The sequence below is a fragment of the Xiphophorus hellerii genome, chromosome 21 (genome assembly GCF_003331165.1).
Source record: "Xiphophorus hellerii strain 12219 chromosome 21, Xiphophorus_hellerii-4.1, whole genome shotgun sequence".
NCBI lineage: Eukaryota > Metazoa > Chordata > Actinopteri > Cyprinodontiformes > Poeciliidae > Xiphophorus > Xiphophorus hellerii.
Window position 1 is genome coordinate 15216329 of NC_045692.1, and position 22979 is coordinate 15239307.

A 22979-nucleotide genomic window follows, 5' to 3' on the forward strand; every position below is an offset into this window, starting at 1 on the left:
GTGGCAATGGACATATCATAACATAACAGTTATGATTCACATCAGCATAACACATCAGCATAAAAGAAACCACAAAGAATACCCCAGTAGGATAAACTGTTCAAACTCTTTGCATTGTGTCACCTTTTTGTCTAACAGGCCTCAGGATCAGAGCACTAATCCTTCACACTCTCCTTGGTTATAATTAGCTTTCAGTGCCTGATGCAAACACTATTTTAAACATGTTTCTATGGGCTCTAATCCTGTTCCAATCTGTCTTCCTATGGGAAGTACTAAATAGAGGGGTTGAGGAAAAAAGGCAGGGTAACTGACTACCTTTTTTGGTTCACTCTCATGGTGCCTCATACTTTGTCTTGTCAGCGAAGCCTTATGACTATGTTTGCATAAATAGGCTGTTATTTCTTTCTGTTTTGGATTCAGCATGAAAGAAAATATTTAGATTTGCCTGACTGGAAAGTGTGACTAAAACTTGAAAATTGTTTAATTTATTCAACAAAAGAACGCAAGAAAAAAAAACCAACACTAAAACATTTGGATTAAACATCAGACTCCTTTATTTTCAACTTTTACAAAACTCATCACTTGCATAATTAAAAGCATAAACAACTCCCGCAGAGCAGTGACAGTTTAAACAGTAAGACTCAATTACAGATTGAGACTTTAAGGATAAACAAGATCATTTCTAAAGATTTTCCACATACACAGACAAATTATGGGGGGATTTAAACACGAAAGTGCTGAAATAATTTGCAAAAATGGGTGCTTTCAAAACAATCCTCCTATACTCACCATTAGGTAAGCAACATGCAGCCATTTATGTGTGTGATGATGACAGAGCAGCAGTTCTCTGTGAAGCAGTGACAGATGAACAGTAACATCACATAAGACTGGGAGCAACTTTTAACTGGGGGTTCTGCTCTTTTCAGAGACATCTTATCACTTGTCCATATAACCCAGTCCACTACTGCGTGTGGCATTGTGTAACTAATGACAAAGTGTGGATGCAGGGCAGGGGATTGTCATATGCTAAAGAAATGTCCTAAATAAAGTTAAGTCATGTGACAACTAAACATTAGTCCTGATATTTACTTCACTGACAGTAAACAGGTGTTCACATCAACTTAAACCATGATTTGATATCAGTACCAGAACAAATGTTATTGTATCCTTTGAGCCTTTTTAGATTGTCACTTTGCAAACTGAAGGTATGTGTCTTATTGAGATTTTATGTGAAAAACAAATAGAGTGTAGAATTGTTTAGTGCAATGAAAGAGTGTATCATTTTTCTTTTTGGATTATGTCTACACACTGTGCGTTTTGAAAAGTATGTTCTTTTTTGTAAATAAAAGAAAATACAAGACCCATATATAATTGGATTTAAAACGTAACTTTTCACTGGGGCATTCTAACTCATGAGGACGTGCAGATCTGAATCATTTTGTTTTAGGTCTGTGTGTAAGCTTAGTGTCATTGTCCCACAAGAAGGCAAATCTCTGTCCAAGTTTTAAGACTTTTGCAACCTTGCAACCAGCCATGTATTTAGCACACACCTCCTCCCAGTAACGTTTGTCGGCTTCCCTGTCCCTGTTGAAGAAATGCATGCCTACTGCATATTGTTGTGCACTACATGTTTCACCTTGTGGATGGTATATTATGTGTGATGTACAGTATTAGTTTCATTTCATGCATAATGTTTTTCATACAGGCAAAGAGTTAATATGGTCTTCTCTGACCTGGACCTCTTTGTCCACATACTTGCTTTGTCTATTTTATGGCTTGCTTTACAAACGACACTCCTGGTTTTCTTGAATCAAATGCTTTCTTCTTAGCAATGGTTAAATTTGTGCAGTGTGCATCTCTTAGGTGTCCTTTCTGACAGAATCCACCACCTGAGCTGTAGATCTCTGCAGCTCCCCAGACGTTACAGTAAAAACTTTTGGCTGCATCTCTGATTGGGAAGGCCATGTCTTGCACTTTGTGATCGGAGTGTAAGAAGCTGTATTCATGCTTTTTTGGTGAGCTCTGAATTGAAGTGGTTGTGCTTGATTTTTTGGGGGGTTACCAGAGTACAGAAGTCTACAATACAAAAGCACACCAAGCTATTCATATTTATTTTATTTTATTTTTTTATGGAAAATGGAAAACAGTGAATAGGTTTCATATATACTGTACTTCAGAACTGAAAAATCTTACATGCCTTATAATGTAAGGTTATAATGTGACAAAATATAAAAATGCTTAATGGGCACAAATACTTTTGTCAGGTATTTTATTATAATAATGAAAAGCTTTAAAATTGAATCTGTAACATACATTTTTGAGATGCCACAGCTGCAGCGAAGCCCTCATAAACAACAGTACTAGTGAGGCAATATGTTGCCTGTTGTTCTGATGCGGGATCGCACATTGCTCTAACATAAACTTTCATTCAGGGTGGGGCTGCAGAGCTCCCATTTTTTTTTAGCAGGTTCAGACCTTGTTAGACGCTTAAAGCTTTGCTGTTTTTCAGAACTTGATCTTGTGAAAGGATCTGACCTTTCACGAGCGTTAACATTTTATTTGCCCTTTTGCTGGAGTGCTTTCATTATACCTCTGCAAAGCTGAGCTGCAGCGCGCAGGCATTCAAGTAACTTCACACACACAAAAAAAGAGGGAACATCTTCAAATGAGTTGGAGTAATGAAAGAAGCTCAGTGTTTTTGTGTTTTCTGTGTGGAGGTGACACATTTTATTGTAAAGGTCTTTATTATTGCAGAGCTTATTCAAACACATTCCAGTCTGGCAGTGAAGTGCTTCCATATGTCGACATAAAAATCCATCACACTGAACTTACCTCGGCCAAGAGAGAGAGTCCTCTAGAACTGCAATGACCCAATCAGAGCGGGTTATTTTTGCTCTTTATGTCACTCAGACGCTTTATAGCTTTTTTTTTTCTTTATTGCAAACCCAAACACTTGTCAATAAGCATTTTTGATATTTATCCTTCCAAGGAAGTATGTTGCTGTGAGGATTTTGCCAGAAGTGAGGAAATAATCATTTCCATCGCAGGTGGAAAACACCAATTAGTGATTAATTGGAGAAGGAGGGAAAATAATAAACAGCAAACACCTGGACCCAGCAGATTTGGGCCAATTGTTATCAATCAAGCCATGAGTGAGCAACGGGCAGCTGGAAGGAAGCAGGAAAAAAAGAAAGAAAACACACACACACACAAGCTTTGCAATGCAGAAAATGCTTTCTTCATAAATTAATATTAGCAGACAAATTTAACGATCACAGTTGCAACTGTCAAGCGGTTGGTTACTCGGTTAGAACAGATAAATCTTTTTTGTGAAAACATAAAATGGTGCACTAATGAAAGACTGAATTTGTTGATAATACACACTACAACAAGAAAAGAATAGAAAGTAAAGCTTGATTCATTTATGCATCTTCATCAAAATTAGATCTTGAGTTGTATGTACTTTGAATCCTTAACCATTACATGTCTACTAGTTAACTTCAATATCACATTGTTGTGTGTTAAAAGAATCTGGAATCGCTTTAAACCTCCTGGATGTGTTTCTTGTAGTCAAAAAGGTGTTTTCTCATATCCCATGTGAGGAGATTGTGGAGGTCATTGCAGCTTCTGGGACCAAAGTGACACTATTACATCACCAATTTGTATCCATTCTCACCGAAACCTCTCACAGTATCACTCAGTTAACTGTGGGATCAAAGAACATCAGAGTCAGAGATGTAAAAATGGAGCTGGAGTCAGCTGCTGCAAACAGATTGGGGCTATGTGCTGCACACTGGCGGCTTGCCGAGAAGTATTTGGTACATCTCACTTAGTTTGGAGTTATTGGCAACTTCCTTAAACCGAAGCATTTTCCATTGGTTTTATTGTCTTGTTAGAAACCATTACAGCCACTGTTTTATTTACTTTCTTTTGGTTTTGAAGTTTTCTTTGCATTCCTCTTCTCTTGGAATCAGTTTGGGCTTGGATGTCCAAATTCCCTCCTCTGACAGCATCATGTAATATATCCTGGCTGTGTTAGATTGGTGCAGAGTCCTACAAACACTCCCACACAGATAGAAACATTCAGGGTCCAAGTCTTTCCTGGCTCTCACAGTCGCTCGCCTTGCATTTCCACCTGTGTCCCGCTGATGCAGCTGGCAAAAAAGTGCTTTGTGCCAAGTGCTCCTTTACGCTGATGATACCTTGATTTCTGCATTCGGTTGCCAAATTTTACCTTTAATTGCCCTCTTTCTGCATTGCTTGTATAATTGTAAATGGGTGCACACACATGCTGCAGAGATGGCCTGGGATTGAGGCATCAGCATTAGCTGGCTGCTGTTGATTTGTTGCTTAGCGGTGTTGTGATCCTACAGATAAGATGTCAGAATGACTGAAAGGTCACCTCAAATGTGGAATGAAAATATGTTTCTAGCTTACCTGCACGCTTCCAGCAAGTAATAAAATTTTACTATGGGGTTTAGGGTCGGGGGTTGAGTTCTGGATTGAGAACACTAACAGTTTTATTCCATTCTTAACCGTCTCTGGATGAGAAGAGCTTTCATAATAAAAGGATGGAAACTGTCCAGATGTGCACACGACAAACACAAGGCAAGTAAAGCTTTCTTGAATTGCTATACCTGTTCATCAGATTCAATCACACATTACCAATAAAGATAGTATATGTTGACATTACCACAGAGAATAGCAGCAGTTGTGTTTGCACAAACCGAGTAACCAGGGGGAATTATGAATCCAGTTTATTTCTTAGCACACTTTTTTTTTTTTTTTCCTGGAATGATTCAGCCACTAGGGAGCGAGAAAATGCAACTCGTTTTATTTAAAATATCTTCACTCAAAACACAAGGCAGGCAAAACAACTTATATTTATTGCTAGTTGTCTTTGAAAAATATTTAGAAGGCTTTGGGCCGCAGCCCAAAGAAAGAAAATAAAAAGACAAAATAAAATAGAAAGGGAAAAAGAAACCAAGAGGATATGTGACCCTGAGACTCTGTGCATGTGCAGAGGATAGAGAGAATGTTTGACGTGATGACATGTTGTTCATACTGAATTCGGGAAGAAATACTGCCACATAAAAGGTGCTTTTTATTATGACTTTCACATATCAATCTAGAGGTCTGATTTTGTCCTTTTTTTAAGTTAGAGAAATAGTTGACACCCCACATAAGATATTTAGAACAAAGGTGAATCGGGTAATAATCTGAAGTCATTGTTTAAATGTTTAAATAAAAAAGTTTACAACAAAATAAGAACTATCCATACCACTGTCCATATCACACTTACGGTGTTGTACAATACAGTTATATCCTGGCATGTTTTGGTTCCAGCTATGATTTCACCCAAAATCACCTTCACTCTAATAATACGAAGCATAGTGATGCAGAAAGGATCAGTTCAAAGCTGTTCCTGATTATCTTTGGCTGGTCGTCCTCACTGCAGAATAAGGTGTCATTTTCAGACTTATCAGACAAACAGATGTCGATAAGCGGCTCCGTAAGTGAGAAGACCTTCCCTCCATTGAGCAACGTTAAGGCACCATATGTACATTAAATCAAAAAACATGGGCAAATGATTAATTAATTAAAAGAAATGCTGCCAGGACTTGAGCTTTCCATCTACACCACTAACATGTGGTGGGAATGAATATGCGGAGGTTGGTTTAGCTCTTAAATTGAGCTTAATGTTTGGAAAATACATTCTTTTGATCTAAAAATGTGGCTTATGTCCCATGATATCTTTAGCCAATAACTCCACTTTTCCTGTTTATAATTGTTCTAAACAAAAATATTGAACATTATCCTCGGTTAACACCATTTCACCAACTCAAACAACTTTTATTGCAAATTTAAACAGCATCAGCCTTCTTTTGACATTCCACCTTTGAACCACAACGTTGGATAAACCTACTAATACTTTTTGTTTAGAAATATGCTAAACAATGTCCAAACATTAAATAGAAGTCTGGATTAAAATTGGTATTTGGTCAATATTTAAAACAGCTGAAGACATGTAAAAAAAAAATGATATAGGTTTATTAGCAATTTAGATAAGATTAACTAGGAAAGAAAAAGAAAATCTGAAATGAGCCAGGATCTGACGAATAGAGCGGTATAGCAGAGACTTATTACCTATATCCTCCACATTGAAGTCCGTTCCGACGGTTTTCCTTTTTCCCTGTTTATCCAGAGCAAGCAACGTATGAACACGCGTGTTTGTTTTCCGTGAGACTTCAGAGGTGCGCAGCGGTCTCACGCTGCCGCAGAGCGCTAATTGGAGTGGCCTCATTTAGCAACGAGTCAATAAAAAAAAAAATGGAGACGCGTCACGAGGACACCGTGTCAGTGCCTCCACAAATCTCCCGCGCACTCTCAACTTTAATGGCGTGTCAGACTTCACAACTGATGCGAAGGGGGTCACCGTGAGCCGATGTTTCACTCTAACGAACCTCCTCTCTTCCCCAAATCCCTGGTATCGCGGTAGCAAAGCGGAGATTAATGTCCCAGTGCTGTGACATGGCTAAATAAATAAATAATAATAATAATAATTAAGAGTAATAGAGTAATAACAATAAGAATAAAGAAACAAATCCTACATACAATACAAGGCATCACCCCACCCCATATATATATATATATATATATATATATATATATATATATATATATATATATATATATATATATATATATATAAAATGTCCCCTTGATTAGTGGATTCATTCTGCAATACACAGAGCACAGAGAACATAAACTTTCTTATATTTAGAGGGGATTTTATCTAAAGGTCTGATTACATTTTCATTTACACCTTTAGTACAGGCTGAAAATATGACAGTAGACAAGGCGTATTCCCACTATAATAAGCAATGTTTCTGATAAGCTCATTTTAAGCCTGTATGTTTAATAAATTATTTGCACATTCCACCATTTGAAGCACCATAGCAATTCAGCTATATAATGTTGCTCCCCCCCTCCCACACACACACACAAACCAAATTAGACAAAACTTCCGTTTCTCAACTATTGCTTCAAATAATCTTTTATGCCTTTGCTCTGCCCTAGAAGCTAACATCTCCACACATGAAGATGATGGGGTGGTGAACGTTTAGATATACAACACACGGGGAAACAAATGCTTAGAAAGGCTAATAAAAATATAAAAAAACACAATTTAAGTACAGTCCTTTAAGGGTTAATGCCAGTTATGTAGTGATACTTATGAAATGATAACCCTTGTTTAAAATGCTAAATAGAATTTAATTATTTGAATTATTTTTCGGTATGGTAAACTGTAGAATAATAATGTGAAATATAGAAGAGATAAACGATTATCGAATATTAATTCCTGACACCATCTGGATTTTTGTTGTATGTATTTTTTTTTTCGATTGATTCTGGTATATGGAATTGCTTTATGGCTGCAACTGTATAAAAATGTGACGGTTTTATAAATGCCTGCAAACTAATAAAGTGCACTAAAGTGCCCTTGACTTGAATTTGACCTCCAAGTGGAGCAGATACAGTTTATGGATAGCGACGTTTCTTTCACTCCCTAAATTGCATTTTTTTTTTTTTTTTGCAAAAAAACAAAAAAACATTAAAGTTAAATCCAAGTGCAAATGTCGAATCTATTGATTTGGTTCTGCTCTGTAATCAGTTAGACGCCCCCCGCCTCCCCTCCAAAAAAATAAAAAATAAATAAATAAATAGTTAGTCTTAAGGCTGAAATTATCTGCTAATTGTTATTGCATGCGTTCAAAAAAAATGTCTGCAAAGAGAAAAAAAAGTACTTCCCTCTGAAATCAGAACCTAAGAAAGCACGAGAAACAAATCTCCTCATGTTTCATTTTCTTTCCAAACGTGCCACGATAGCCTGCACCCATCCACAGACTGTTGTTTGTTGTCAAACAGACAATTCCGCCTCTAAATGTGTGAGCAGCAGCTTTCTGATGCGCAGATAAGCTGCAGACTGCGCCTGTACCTTTGCTAGCACACACACTTCAGGCTCGGTTTGCTGGCCACAAGTGAAGTGCTGCTGATAAATATTCATGACGGTGGCACTTGCGCCTTCTCAGATATCTGGAACGGCTGTCATTTCCAGACGTGCGCGTAAATATATCTGAAATAGATGTTTTGGATGCCCCGTGTCCCCCCTGCCCGTCCCCCACCCCGCCATACTATTTGAGCAACTTGTCGTCAACACATTTTTTACGAGCTTTTTATTTTTATTTATTTATTTATTTATTTTTTATGTATGTGATTGCTTGGAGTGTATAGGTTCACAGTGTAAAAACTGTTTGAAATTAAATAGCGTGTTCAAAGACCGGATTTTTCCTGTAAGTCGACCTGGCAGGCAAGACTATAGGCGTTGCCAAGCAATTTTTTATTGGGGTTCGTGCACTTAATAAAATTCCCCGATCCGATATCCAAGAAAAATGTGTGAACATTGAGTAAAATAAATTGCTTAAACATCCACGATAGCTAATGACCAAATGTTTCGGAAAAAATAAAAATAAAAAAAAATAAAATAAAATAAATAATAATAATAATAATAATAATAATAATAATAATAATAATAATAATAATAATAAACAAACTAAATTGTGCTCAGTGCTGTTTGTGCAGGTGAGAGTAATTCGTGAAGCTACATGTAATAATAATAAAAATGAACTGTAAAAGTTTCGAAAAATCGTAGAAATGTTGCTTGTCCATGTCTGAACACGGGAGCAGCAAGTTACACTGTAAAACATTCCTGTTGATTTATCAAGAAAATTGTAGTTTTTAATTTACTGTTGGAACAATGGCAATAATTAATGGTTTTCGCAATAAACCCACTGATGTTGTCTTACAGATTTGAAACGCCTTCTGAAAACAATCTGGTTCACTGGAATAACACTGACCAACCAGGAAAAACAGGAGGACTGCACCCTGAACCAAGACGGGATACTATTCTTAACTATAGTGGAATACTCTTCACTGATCAACATTTTTTTCTTTAATTATTATTTTTTACAAAAGAAAAAGACACATTCTTAATGTATTAAATTCAGGAAGGTGTACAACAAACCTGCACCATAACGTACATTAATTGTTTTAAATTGTGTTCTGTTCAAAGGTAAGTCTGCAAATTATTGTTGCTTCATTTTATGGTAAAACCGTTTTGTAGTGGTACCACTATTATTTAGTTATTCAACACAGAACTTACTGGATGGTCGTTGAGAGCAACGCACAGTTTAGAATGTAACAAAAATGCTTCAACTCTAATGTGGTTCTAGAAAAACAAGATCGTCTCATGAAGAAGACTTGAAGCTTATTATTTAGACCATGTATTTTAGTCAGGAGAGGGGAAAAAAGCGTTTCTCCTGCCTTAGAAGTTGTTCTTTTCTGCCTATTTTTAATTCCAAATTGATAAACTGTTGGAGTACATATTAGTATTTAAGTTAAAAAAAAATTGCAATTTGGAATTATTTATATTCCGACATTATGCCCCAATTGCGTCTGGCATCTCCCTTGCATGCCTGTTGTTGTTGACTGTAAAGTTCTGCACACAATTAAAGAAGAACAATCAACTCAAATTTGCAGCTCTGTGCAGCAGTGGGTGATCAGGAATTCACACAGAACTCCTAACATCTTGGGAAGTCTTTAACGCTCCAGCGCTTCCCTTTTGTAAATGATGGCAACGGAGCTGGATTTCAATGACAAACAAAGCCGTTTTATCTGAAAGTCGGTCATAGTTTTAAACGAAATGCACGCGTCCACTTACATTTTTTTTTTGTTTTGTTTTGTTTTGTTTTAATCTATACAGCTGCTAAGTGATTTCCTCGGCCTGGGAAGTGCGAATTTTCCCCCTGTCGCGGTGCCTCATTGGTGCATCTGCACTGAGTCCAGATAGATAGATAGTGTTAAATAGAGTCGAAAAAAAGTCATTTTATTGCCATCCTTCATTTATCTTCACGTGTAATAGTCCGTGAAAAGAAAATATGAATACATTTCAATACATTTCCAGCATAATCATCTCATATGAAGCTTGCTTTGCTGCTATATGTTGCAGCGTTTTGAGTTTTTCTTTTCTCTTCTCTCTCTTTTTCTTAAGGGTTTACATTTTTATTTCGGCTGCATGTGTCTGCAGACTGACAGATCGCGGCGGATCCGTGCGCCCTGGCAGTGTTAACCATGATCAGTGGCGGCTGCTGATGTGATCTCTGCCTAATGGGGCGGTCAAGCAAGCTGCAGCCAGGAACAATGAAGTGTGTGTGGAAAAAGGAGGGATGAGTGGAGAAGGGGAGGAGGGGTCCCACGTTGACTCTCAGACTCTCCCTCTTTCCCTCTCTCTTACTCTCTCTGTTTCTTTTTCTCCCTCTCTGTCTCTATCTCCTTCTCTGTCTCTCGCTCTCTCTCTCTTTTTATCTTAATCTAGGATAGGAAATCCGGGAGAAAAGCGCAAGAAGAAAAAGGAAAAAGAAAATAAATTAGATTTGAAAATTAGATTCCCGAACAATTAAGTAACGCAAAATAGCTTACTCCGGTTTTATCCACCGAGGAACAACAGCCGTGATTAATCGATTTAATTTGCGCATTACTGGAGGGCAGAGCGGTGGATGTTAATTTTGGATAAACAGAAGATCCAGAAGCAGCAGAAAGAGAGAAAGAGGGGGGAAGTGAATTTAGTAGTTATTATCGAGTGTCAGGAAAGTTCTAACACACACACGCCACACCTCACACACACCCTCGTCATCTCTCCATTACTCTCTCTCTGTGTCTCCCTCGGTCTCTCTCTCTCTTTCTCTCTCTCTCACACACACCGCGCGCAAACACACACACATACGCACACACACACGTCATTATAATGAAGGCTTTAACTTATTTGCTTTAGAATTATTCACGTAAATAAATTACTTTACATAGGAAAAGGTCTGATTTGGTACTTTTTATCAGTATAATTTAAAAATCAACCCCCAATAACCTCCAATGAAATGCATGTTCTGTATTTTTTACAGTCCTTTAATATAGTACGAAATGTATCCAAACATTTTTTTTTCATTATTATTATTAATATTATTATTGTAAACTAAAATTTGACATACTGTACGAGCGCATTTCTCCATAAATACCGATCATATTCTAACATGTTACCGGCCCTTTTACATGCGGATAAATATGGAAAAATCCATACTTTACATGGAATAATACTTCCTCTCAGACAGAGCAATTGACAGATTTTTATATATATATTTAGCACGTACATAAACAGATTGACACGGATTTTTTTTTTCTTTTCACTACACGATTCATCGACATGACATTAAATAACAACAATGATACTCTGTGCTATTCAAACTGGACCTTAATTGGACGAAAATTAAGAAAAAAATAAAAAAATAAAAATATGCTGCACTGGATAGGCTACAAAAAGCACATTAATACTAAGAGTCGGTTAGGTCGACGTGTAGACTGTAGTAATACTGAATAATTCACATTTTGGTACACAACTAAACATTCGTGTCCCCCACAGTAACCTTAGAGGCCACCCTCATATATTTAAGGGACCATTACATTTTTCACAAATCCCCCCCGCCCCCCGCCCCCCTTAAAACTGTGATATTTACAAAATAAAATATTACATTTCCTTTTTTTTTCTTTCTTGCTGTGGGTTCCTGTTTGGTGAAATTCATATTTACAAAAGAGCAAAAAGAAAAATGAAAAAAAAAAAAAATCAGGCCTCTACTCGGAGATAGCATGCTTTTTCTATTGAGATCTGCTTCTGTACAGTCTCTCAGTAAAAGGAGGAGCTGACCGTGTTTCTGTCCATGCATGATGACAGTCTTTGACTTCACCTCCCCTGCTTTTTTCTCAGTCCATCTTTCTGACTTAGGTCGAAAAAGTTTATTTGTTTCTTTTTTCCTTTCTTTTTCCTCATGTCTTCATAAATTTCCCATTGTCTTTTGTGCGTTTTTCAAAAATATTTACACGTACCATTCATTGAAATTTGACGACAGCGTGCTGTGGCTGGTTGTGTGGTGGACTGCTGAAGCTGCTGGTGATATGGAGCTGCTGCTCTGGTTCTCTGTGGACGGTGACACGATGGTGGGAGGCGTGGAGGACTCGTACCCTGAACTGGCAGCTGGGGAAGGCTGCGATGCAGGGTTGGTGGATTCGTGGACCTGGGGTATTGAAAAGGAGGGAAGAGGGGAATTGGGGGGGAAGTACACTCGCTTTACTTAGAAGCAGAAAGCAGAGAAGAGATGCTATTTTACTTCTGACATGACTGCTTTGGACATGCTCACAAATCGAAAACAAAGTAAAGCCCAATTATTCTCACTCAAATCCTAATCTCATTTTGCGCTTGAGAAAAGATAGGATTAACTTTCTTTATCTTGCTAAAAATAAAACAAACAAACCAAAAAATAATAATAAATGAAAAAAATATCTGATTTAAAACAAAAACTAAATTAAAAAAAACTACACATAAAAAGAGAAGAAAACGACATTACACATATAACACATATAACACATATAACAGGAGTTTCTAATGTTATTTTGCAAAGAGAAAGAAACACACACACACACACACACCCACACGTATATATCATTTACAATATTAATATCTTTTTTCTTTTACCTTCATGTGTTTTCGGAGGGAGCTGGGATGCGTGTACGACTTGTCGCACATTTTGCACAGATACGGCTTGTCCGACGTGTGGACGTGCATGTGTTTCTTGCGGTCACTGCTGTTTGCGAACCTCCTGTCGCAGCCGTCGAACTCGCACTTAAAAGGCTTCTCACCTAAATAATGCAAGGAATGAAATATGTTTTTGGTTTTTTGCTGTTGTTTTGATTTTTAAAGATGATAAAATGATAAAAATGCATGTTGTTGTTTTTTTTTTACAAGTTGTGATCAAACACTGTGCAGGACGCATGCACTGCATACAATTCATTAAGGTTAAAATTATATTTAGACAATATTTTTGCAGTGAAGTATTTTCTGTCGACAGCTGTAAAGCACCGCTCTACTCTAGTAAATAACCACCCGGATCGCATGCACGTTTCGGATGGGATTTTGTCAGCACCGATTTGGCAGGATATTTTTTGCCATTTCTTACCGGTATGAGTCCTTTTGTGAATTTTTAGATTTTCCGATCGGGCAAACACTTTGCCGCAGCCGGGAAACGGACACGGAAAGGGCTTTTCTCCGGTGTGCACTCTGATGTGATTTACAAGTTTGTATTTGGCTTTAAAGGGCTTCCCTTCTCTGGAGCAGTCCTCCCAAAAGCAGATATGGTTCGTCTGTTCAGGCCCCCCCACGTGCTCCACTGTCAGGTGGGTCACCAGCTCGTGCATGGTGCTGAAAGTTTTGTTACACGACTTTTTGGGGTTTGTCAACTGCTCCGGCTCGATCCACTTGCAGATGAGCTCCTGCTTGATGGGCTGCCTCATGTAGCGGAAAAAGGCCCCCGCTCCGTGGTGCGCAGCCATATTCATGTTCATGGGGCCGTAGCCGTGTAGCTGTGTGGATGCGTAGTGATCGGAACGCGGGCTCGTGACATGCCCATACTGATCAGCCCGGCCGTACACGTCCCCCGAGAAGCCCAGTCGCATCTGGCTGTTCACCACGTTGGAGGACGCGTGGCTCGCCGCCTGCTCGTGGAGCCCTGGGAAGAGCAGGTGCCCCGCCGCGTCCGAATGTCCATGCGGCCCCCCGAAGCTGCCGGAGGCAAACAGGCTGTGCTGCGCCCCAGCCGCGTCCCCGAAACCCCGATTTCTGAAGAGAAAGTCCCTGGTGGAGTTGAACGCCGCCGTGGAGTAGGAACCAACGTGGGTCGGGTGATGGTGGTGTCCCAGGGCGGCCGCCGCTGCATAGCCGGGAGCCTGGGATGAGAACGCTGTCTGCCCGGAGCTGATGTCGTGGGAGCTGTGGTTGATCTTGAAGGCGCCCATGCCGTCCGCGAAAGGGTTGATCCCCAGCGCCACTTCCCGCTCCGCCACCTCTCCTGTTGAGTGATGCCGAGAGGAGCCGAAAGTAGTGACTCCTATGGTGGGATACTGCGGTCCTGCGTCCAAGAGCATCTTCAGTCTTGACTCTTCGAGACGACTGAGCGCAGAACTCAAAGAAAACACGCGCAGATATTCTTCCTCCTCCTCTCTCTCTGCAGCTTATCTCTTCTGAACTCGAATCCAACGAATTCTGTTTACTTTTTTTTTTTTCGTTCACGACGGAAGGAATTCCCCTGCACCGCTCATCCGATGCGTACGCAAAAACCATGTATTTACTACATGTAATATTGTCTTTTTGCGGTTTATCTTCCTGTGGCGCTACTTTCACCTCCTCAGTCAGACGGTGAGCTCTAGACTGATAGTCGCAATCATTCCTGCAGATAAATGAATTGAAAAGACAACACAGTCCAGCCCTGATGAATGGGAGAGGAGAGGGGGCGGTCACGTGGGAGCTGCAGCTGCTCGTTCATTGGTGCTCCCCAATAACATGCACTCACCAAATAACAATCCACCATGCTGTGGCCCGCACGTCCATGTCTCTTGACATCATCAGTCGCAGATATTTTCAGATTGCTGACTGGGAATTTAGTTAAACGGCTAAATAGTAGGGGAGGGAAAAAAATACACATTTTACCTCAGAACATAAGGGAAATATGTGATAACCGTAAAGTGTTACATTTTCTTTGTCAACCACATTAAATTGGGAAGAGTAGCCCTTTGATGCGTAATTGGAAACATTTAGTTCAATTAAGCACTTTGACGAACGGATTTTAATTCGTCAAGTCTGTCCGTCTAATGTTTCATAAAAGAAAAAAATATATAATTTTTGGATTGAATCGGCTTCTAGTAGTCAGGAGAGTTTTTGTTCTCAGATAGAAGCTCTTTAATTTTGCAGGAAAATTGGAGACTTTTCCATTTCAAGTATGTTTCTTTAAATACCAACAAGGAGTCTCGTCTAACTACTGACACGACCTTCTGTTTTTTTTTTTTTTTTTTTTTTTTATTATGAAATTATCACTTTACCTCAAAGGATATCAAAATCTGAATACCTTGTTTGCCTGTCTAAATTGTGGAACATCTGTGATTTCGGTTTTCACGTTAGTGTTTAACTTGGACCTATACCACGATCCCTAATGCGTCCATCGCGATTCGCCTGCTTTGCGGTAGAGCAACATGGCCCCTTCTTTGCAGGCCAGTGGTGCATATAGTCCATGGTGTTGTCGAAGTTATCAAGTGGGATTTGCGGTGTTCTCTCTACAGGAGCCTCCGGGTGCTGGTGGTTAAAGCCAAAAGAAACAACCCAGACCACGCCATTATGGGTCACTCGAATTGTATTCTAGAATCTGAACGCTGCTTTTCCAAATCAGTCTTGGAAACCCAAGAGGGGAAGGTTTGGTATGAATACGCAAAAGAAGAAAAAACATTGCTTTAAGAAAACATAAAAGTTCCGGAGCAGAGATTTGAGGTTTTGGGGGCTTTCTTAAGGCATGAACTTAATATGCATTGCAGAATTCAAATAAATCTTTGATATCAAATTTGCAAGCGACACAACAGCAGGCAATGAGCAACAAGTGAGAATAAACATAAATCTGGGTGACAAAAAAAAATGTTGAGCAAAAGTTATTCAAATGAATAAGAGACGTAATTTTAAGGTGCAAATAATGTTGCATAATTAAAAGAGCATTTCTTGTTTAGTGCAGTAACTAGAATGCGCAGAATTTAAATGTCACCACCATGTTTATTGTCACGGATTTACAGTAGATTTAAAGCCAACACCTCTTTATGAGATGTCGCTGCAATATGTGGCGTTTATGTTTATGATCCTGTGCATGATTCCTGCCTACATGTCGCCAAGCGCTACTCGGTGACTCATTGAGTGAGTGCATGCTCAACTTGGATCAGAAATAGCCCCTTGCCGACCAAGTTTTGCATTACACTGCTCACTGTTGCTGTGATGCCCCTCTTTGAATTCTGCAGCTGTGAGTCGGTCGCGCGTAAAGGCCTTTTAATAAACGTCTTCGAGATCCACCACGTCTCCAAATATTGACTTACGATCTAACGCGATGCTGTCAGCGAAGGCACTGACAGATCAATTCGTGGCAAATGTAAAATAACAGTGCAGTTTTATCTTTCATTTGAAATACTGAGAAATGACAATCAACCAGGCAAGTGCATATAATTCATTTTATACCATTACTTTGTTTCAGTTATCTGAAAAGGAAAGTCACCTAAACGCTCCTGCCATCATTCGGACCTCTTTTTAGTACAAACATAAAAGAAAAGCAATGAGATGAAATTAATGCTCTCTAGTCTTTCGGCTTAAACTCAAAAACATATATAAAAGCTTAACGTTAACACCAAAGCGACCTGTTCTCTATATGAAAACTTTTAAAAGCGCATTTCTTCTTAACATTTGAGTTTTTACATAAATATTAAACACACAATATAGTCCAAACGTTGAAAAACGTGAGGTGTTCAAACAGCTTTTAGAAAATAAGCAGGTTAAAAACTTATAAAGCAGAGAAGTGATGGATAACAAGAAGAAAAATCCACATTTCACCTCCCAGGGAATTGTTATTGATTCTGCAACTTTGTTTCACGAATGTCTAACCATGCAATATCTGCTCACTGTTAAATTAACTTTTTTAAACGATCACATTTGTCAGCGAATTAAAATAGAATGTCCTCAAAGGTTGCTAAAAGAAAATTCCCAAGCATTTTTTTCTTTCTTTCAGTATTCAGATCTAACCAGAAATTATTATATAAGATAATGCTATTCTCTGTGGTACTCACAGCATACACTCGTTCTATTTTGGAATTAAAAGTCTTCGACGGAACCACCTCCCGTGACCCTCATCTGCTGCCGTCCTTAGGTCTAACGCAAAGGGGGAAAAAATCGCTCCGAATCATAACAACAGGTCTCGTCCATTACATTTTTCATCCTCTCCGGGAGCATGGCCGCGGGTCCCCCGAATGGTTCAGCCGCTGAACACACACGGACACGGATCCGGATCTCCCTGGGGCTACAGCGGCGAGCCAACTCCGCTGTAGACGCTGCAGAGCAGGGGCGGCTGCATATTTTAATACGAAGCTTCCTCCAAAGCGCTTAACTATTTTTTTTTTCTTCGGTCTATTTTAAAGCTCGACACGCGGCGCGATTCTTTGCACAACTTTTTTTCTACCCCTCCACTACTATCAACGATCATTTTACGTGCGTAAAATTGTGCGTAATTCGAGCTTATAGTCGGGGCTGCGCGCGTTGCGGTTGAAAATGAAGATATCACTGCATTATTTATGATCGACATAACTTTATAAATATATACGTCAATATGCACGCTCTTTCATGTAGCCGCAGAAAGAAATGAGGGCTGAGGGTGTATCCTTTAACTTCAGCCTTTGTTTGCTGCCTCAACATAAAAGGACACCGTATATCCGAATAAACTTTTTAATAGTTATATTCTATAATAACCTTTGCATAACTATTTTTCGCAAGCGCTGCCTCCAGCACAGAGCATGCGCACTGGCTGCTCGCTGTCACTAAGACATTTTTCATCACGTTGGGAACTGTCACTGGTGACGTCAATCACAGAGCTCTGACCAATTAGAGCGCGGGGTGATTGTTTGGCTCCACGGGCTGCAGCGCCTACCATGAATCTCTATTCAGTATCAAAGCGTCCTGCTGCTGCCTCTCAACCGAATGGGATTCCATGTTGTCTGCAGATAGACTTAACTTTATAAAGTTTTTTTTTTTCTTTATTTTTTTTTTTTTGCCATTGCGATTAAAATATATTTGCCATCATCATTATTATTTTGCCTGCTGTCAAGTTATTCTAAAATTAGGAAGTAATGAGCGTGGATGCTTTGGGAAGCCCCGTGATGGACCCTGCGTTTTCCAAACGGAACACGGCGCTGAGATTAGTTGACTTGGCAGGGGCTCACCACCATCACCATCATCACCACCATACCCCTCAGAGCGTGACAGGCTTCCCGGGGTTCGGCAGCCATCCACACTCAATGGCTCACTCGCACCCTGGGGAGATTACTGCGGAACCCCGCCTGGGGCCGAGTCCATTCGGGCCAGAACACATGGGGCACTCCGCGGCCCTCAAAATCAGCCCAGCCCATCATTATCCCCACCACCATCACCACCACCACAATCATCATATGGCAGGCCACAGTGAAGTGGTCTCCAGTCAAACGGGAGCTTTTGGCCCGGTTCAGCCGACGTCGGTCCCTTATTCTATGCCCCATACTGCCCAGGCTCTATCCGCAGGTAGGGATTTCCTCATCCGGAGAGATCTGACGGCTCAAGCCATGCCGGTACTGACCGACCAGACTGCTGGTCCAGCTTCTCACCACGGAATGTTTGTCTCAACAACAGGTAGCTATCCCGGACACTATGGTCACCACCCTGACGCAGGGAACCACACCACCCTCTTCTCCGGACTCCACCACGAGCAGCCTTCCAGCGGATCACCGGGTGGCCAGGCGCTGAATGGACAAATAAGGTTAGGACTACCTGGAGAAATGTACGTTCGGTCTGATCACTTGAGTCAAGTAGCAAGCTCCAGGGCTGATCCCTTCTCCGCCTCGCCTCTGCACGGCTACGGCGGTCTGAATCTAAACATGAATCTCGGCGCTCACCACCACCACCACCACCACCACCCGCACCATCCCCACCACCACCACGGAGGACCGGGGGCTTTTTTCCGCTACATGAGGCAGCCGATAAAGCAAGAGCTGATTTGCAAGTGGCTGGAGCCGGAGCACTCGCCCAAGAAACTCTGCTCTAAAACTTACAGCACCATGCACGAACTCGTCACGCATGTGACGGTGGAGCATGTCGGAGGACCGGAGCAGGCGAACCACATTTGCTTTTGGGAAGAGTGTCCGAGGGAAGGCAAGCCGTTTAAGGCGAAATACAAACTGGTGAATCACATTCGAGTACACACCGGTGAGAAACCGTTTCCCTGCCCCTTCCCTGGCTGCGGTAAAGTGTTTGCAAGATCCGAGAATCTAAAAATTCATAAAAGGACACACACAGGTGAGTGCTAAAAAAAAAAAATGCATATACGTAAAATGCTTTGAAAGTTTTTAAAATGCATGGAGTAAAATCATCAAGTTGCATGAATAAATTATTAACCTCTAAAACTATTTTAGCAATATTTTCAAATTTGCCCCCATTTTAAAAGTTCGAAAATGCTGCAATAACCCGCACGCAACAGGCACCTGTTATAAGAATGTATTGCAAGTTTCTCAAAGGACGGATTTGGAGGGGGGTGGGGGGATTATGGTATAGCTCACTCAGGCGTTTGACGGTTCAAACCTCTTGTTTACACCGCGGTACAAAAGCTGGAGGCCCACGTCACGTCTTGTGTGAGCAGCTCAGTGTGTGCCAAAACCATGACTGGATAGCAAAAGTTGGAGAGAGTGCATCTTTCACAATAACTGATACGTTGATGTTTCGTTATTAAAATGTTTTGTTCTTTTTTCACTTCTTTTGACGACTGTTTTTTAATTACATGGTGGATTTGGAGTGCTTTGCATTCAGTCACTAGAGCAGTTTTTTTGTTTTTTCTGCCTTAATCTACTGCACTGCATCTGTGCGTGATGAAGAACTGTTTCAAATAGTGGTTTGCAAGCCAAATGCAACAAGTTGACTTGTGCAGATCAGATCAGAGTATACTAGTATATAAGGAGTTTGCATACTGACTTGTGTGTGTGCTGCCCAGATGTAGCATTAAAAAAAAATATTGAATGGGTCAATATGGCTGCCTGCCTCTGAGCCAGAAGGAAAATAAAGGCCTCAAAATGTCGAGTCAGACTTGTAAATGATTACAGTGACTACAGCAGTCCCCCAGCCCCCTCCACACACACATACACACACACCACCTCCCTCTTCTGCTCCATTCCTGCACCCCCCCCCCCCCCCCCCCCCCCCCCCCCCCCTCCAATGTATTATTCATATCATTTGCTCACATTACCTAAGTACAAATCTGTTGAATTATTTCTGTGTGTTGACTCCCGAGGGGCCTGGTCTTTTTGGTATCATGTTTAAAACCCAAGCTGAAAGTGTGGTTATGACTAGGGTCTGCCCCTGGGGTCTGTTTCCTCGAACGGTTTCTTGTACTACACTAATATCCTTGATTGGCTCTCTCAACCCAACAGCTGAAGGTCAAATTGATATTCAACCCGCAAGTGTAATTAGACAGAGGCAATTACATATTCTCAAAAGCTTTAATCGGAGGAGGAGAAGAAGAAAAAACTCAGCCGTGGATGATTTCCGTCTAATTTATTCAGATTGTCTTTTTTTCACCTCTTTCTCCCTCACTTTTCACTCATATTTAATCAGAAATACTCAATAATAAAAAGCCAATTTAGATTCAGTCCATATTTGAGGGGCTGGAAAAGAATCGGGTAGCCTGTGCTACCAATCAATATCCTGAGGATATTGTGTTGTTCTTAATATTTATCAGCGTTTTCAGTCAGGTGTAAATCGACAGTGGCCAGATAAAGACACAGGACAGCAGGAGCAGGAGACTCGTTCCAAAAGACTCACATCTCCAGAAAACTTTAGACAATGCAACTATGGACATGATTAATAGATGTATATGTTAGAAAATTTTGATTTGCAATAAATAAATAAATAAATAAATAAAAGTTTCCCCAAATGAATCAACCCAAAAAAATCAACTTCACGTATTCATATTGCTTTTGAAGGTAATAGTAATTGGCTGTTGTTTGTTTTATTATTTTACCCCAATGCAAGCAAAAAATAAGTCAACAGAAAAAAAAATTCAGTTGATCATCTTATGTGTATGAGAACCAATAAATGCAAGCTTAAAACTAATCCAGTTGTTTGTATAGCTATATATATATATATATATATATATATATATATATATATATATATATATATATATATATATACAGTTAAAAAAACATGCACTCTTATTTTGCTCTATATAGGTCTAATTCCTTTCCAGGTATGTAGAAAAAATGACTTAATCTTGAAGTATGATGTCCACAAAATGCATTCGATAACAACTAAAGATATAACTAAAAATGTCGACGACCCTCATAACAACTATTCATAGTTTCTAATGGTACGACTGGTGACTGATTTTGCACCTCCATTATATATCAACACAAACCGATCAAATGGTCAGATTCAGCTGTAAATATAACACAGTGCAGTCAAATGCAATTGATGCCAACTGGTAAAACGCCACCTATCTACGGACGCTCAGCAGAATGCTTAGAGATTTTGTCCCTCATCTTGAGCAAACAAATGAAACGCTTGTATTTAGCAACAGGATTCAATAGGGTTAACGAGCAACATCAAATATTTAATGCATTTTATGTCTTATTGTGTCTCCACGCTGCAAACAGGCGAGAAACCCTTTAAGTGTGAATTCGACGGCTGCGACCGACGCTTCGCCAACAGTAGCGACAGGAAGAAGCATTCCCACGTGCACACCAGCGACAAGCCCTACAACTGCAAAGTTCGGGGCTGCGACAAGTCCTACACGCACCCCAGCTCCCTGCGGAAGCACATGAAGGTGCACTGCAAGTCCCCCCCGCCCAGCTCGGGCTATGAGTCGTCCACTCCCTCTCTGGTGTCCCCGTCTTCGGACTTGGGTCGGGAGCCAGCCGGGGGGCCGTCGATGGTGTCAGAGCCGCCGGTGGGGTCATCTCAGCAGCAGCAGCCAGCTAATTTAAGCGAGTGGTACGTGTGCCACAGCTCAGGTGCTAGCGGTGGCCAGACACCACCCAGCGGCCACTCCACACCCGACCCTTCGGAGGAACCTGCTTACAGGAACCCCCAGCCAAGGGACGCGTTTTGAGTTCCTCCCCAGCACTCATTTCCAAACACTCAACTTCTAAAATGGTTTGGCTTTAGTGCCTGTATACCTGTGAGGGCCCTCTGGGCCCTTCCCCCCCCACCCACACACCCCCAATCCCTTGTTTTGTTGTGGATAAGCCACCAAAACTGGTACTCAGAGCCAAGAGACTCACTTAACTGCAATGGATGGAAAATGCGCAATCCTTCCAGCTTTCAAGTAACAGGAGCATATATTTTATTATTATTATTATTATTATTATTATTATTATTATTATTATTATTATTATTATTATTATTATTATTATTATTATTATTATTATTATTATTATTATTATTTTGAAGTTTATCCAAAACTGATGGATGGGTGCTTCCCCTGCGAGCTGTTCCACTTGTCGAGAGAGTCGTGTAAATCTCATTAGACTATGTCGTACATTATTGTAGGCTGTAAACATGAGGGTGTGCAACTTTTTTTTTTTTTTTTTTGTAAAAAAAACAACAACAAAAAAAAAAACAACAAAAGAAAATCCTTTCTGCCTTCAGTATGATTTTTTAATTTATTTTTCAATCGGACATGGAGGTATTTTTTAGGATCGAACCAAAGTGCATGTTTTCAAAACCGGAGCAGAGTTGTACATTTGTAAATTTTGTACAAGTTTCAATGTGTTTGGATGTTGACTAGATTTGTAAGGAGCGGTTTACATCTTTTTGTATTATTTTATTTGCAATGGATTTGTGCAAAAAAAAAGGGAGAAAAACAACCCCCCGCCCCCAGCTGTTTCATAAGCTTAAAGTATTTCGTATATGACGTCAATTATAAATGTTTTATCAAAGTAAAAAAAAAAAAAAAAAAAGAAATCTGGTGATTTTTTGTATCGTTGTCTGTTTTTAAATTTATTTTTGTTTTATCTAAAAATTGAGCACTAAATGCGTACCGAACTGCCTTGTATTTTGTGAGTATTTGGAATAAATCTTGTATGAAAGTGAAACAATTTTGAGCAACGCAGATCTGTGGGAAATAGATTATTTTGCAACATAAGGACAAAAAAGTCAACATTTCTGCTGTCTCAATACTTCGTTTGAATAGAATTCTTACGTATGTATATATATATATATATATATATAT

At 39.9% G+C, this 22979-nt stretch overlaps 2 protein-coding genes across 3 annotated transcripts; one reads left to right on the forward strand and one right to left on the reverse strand.

Annotated features, from left to right (window-relative positions):
• Nucleotides 1–10930: 10930 nt before the first annotated feature.
• Nucleotides 10931–14963, reverse strand: zic1 (zic family member 1 (odd-paired homolog, Drosophila)). Its single transcript, XM_032550853.1, has 3 exons — nucleotides 13119–14963; nucleotides 12638–12801; nucleotides 10931–12179 (listed from the first exon to the last, which is right to left on the reverse strand). Exons 1-3 carry the CDS (start codon nucleotides 14080–14082, stop codon nucleotides 11982–11984), a joined length of 1326 nt encoding a protein of 441 aa, XP_032406744.1. The 5' UTR covers nucleotides 14083–14963; the 3' UTR covers nucleotides 10931–11981.
• A 1840-nt stretch (nucleotides 14964–16803) lies between these two features.
• zic4 (zic family member 4) lies at nucleotides 16804–22707 on the forward strand. 2 transcript variants are annotated; one of them, XM_032550852.1, is made up of 3 exons: nucleotides 16804–18283; nucleotides 18392–19054; nucleotides 21403–22707. In XM_032550852.1, exons 1-3 carry the CDS (start codon nucleotides 17857–17859, stop codon nucleotides 21855–21857), a joined length of 1545 nt encoding a protein of 514 aa, XP_032406743.1. In that variant the 5' UTR covers nucleotides 16804–17856; the 3' UTR covers nucleotides 21858–22707. The 2 variants fall into 2 exon arrangements, with proteins under 2 accessions (XP_032406743.1, XP_032406742.1); XM_032550851.1 differs by having other exon boundaries at nucleotides 16804–19054.
• The last annotated feature ends 272 nt before the right edge of the window (nucleotides 22708–22979 follow it).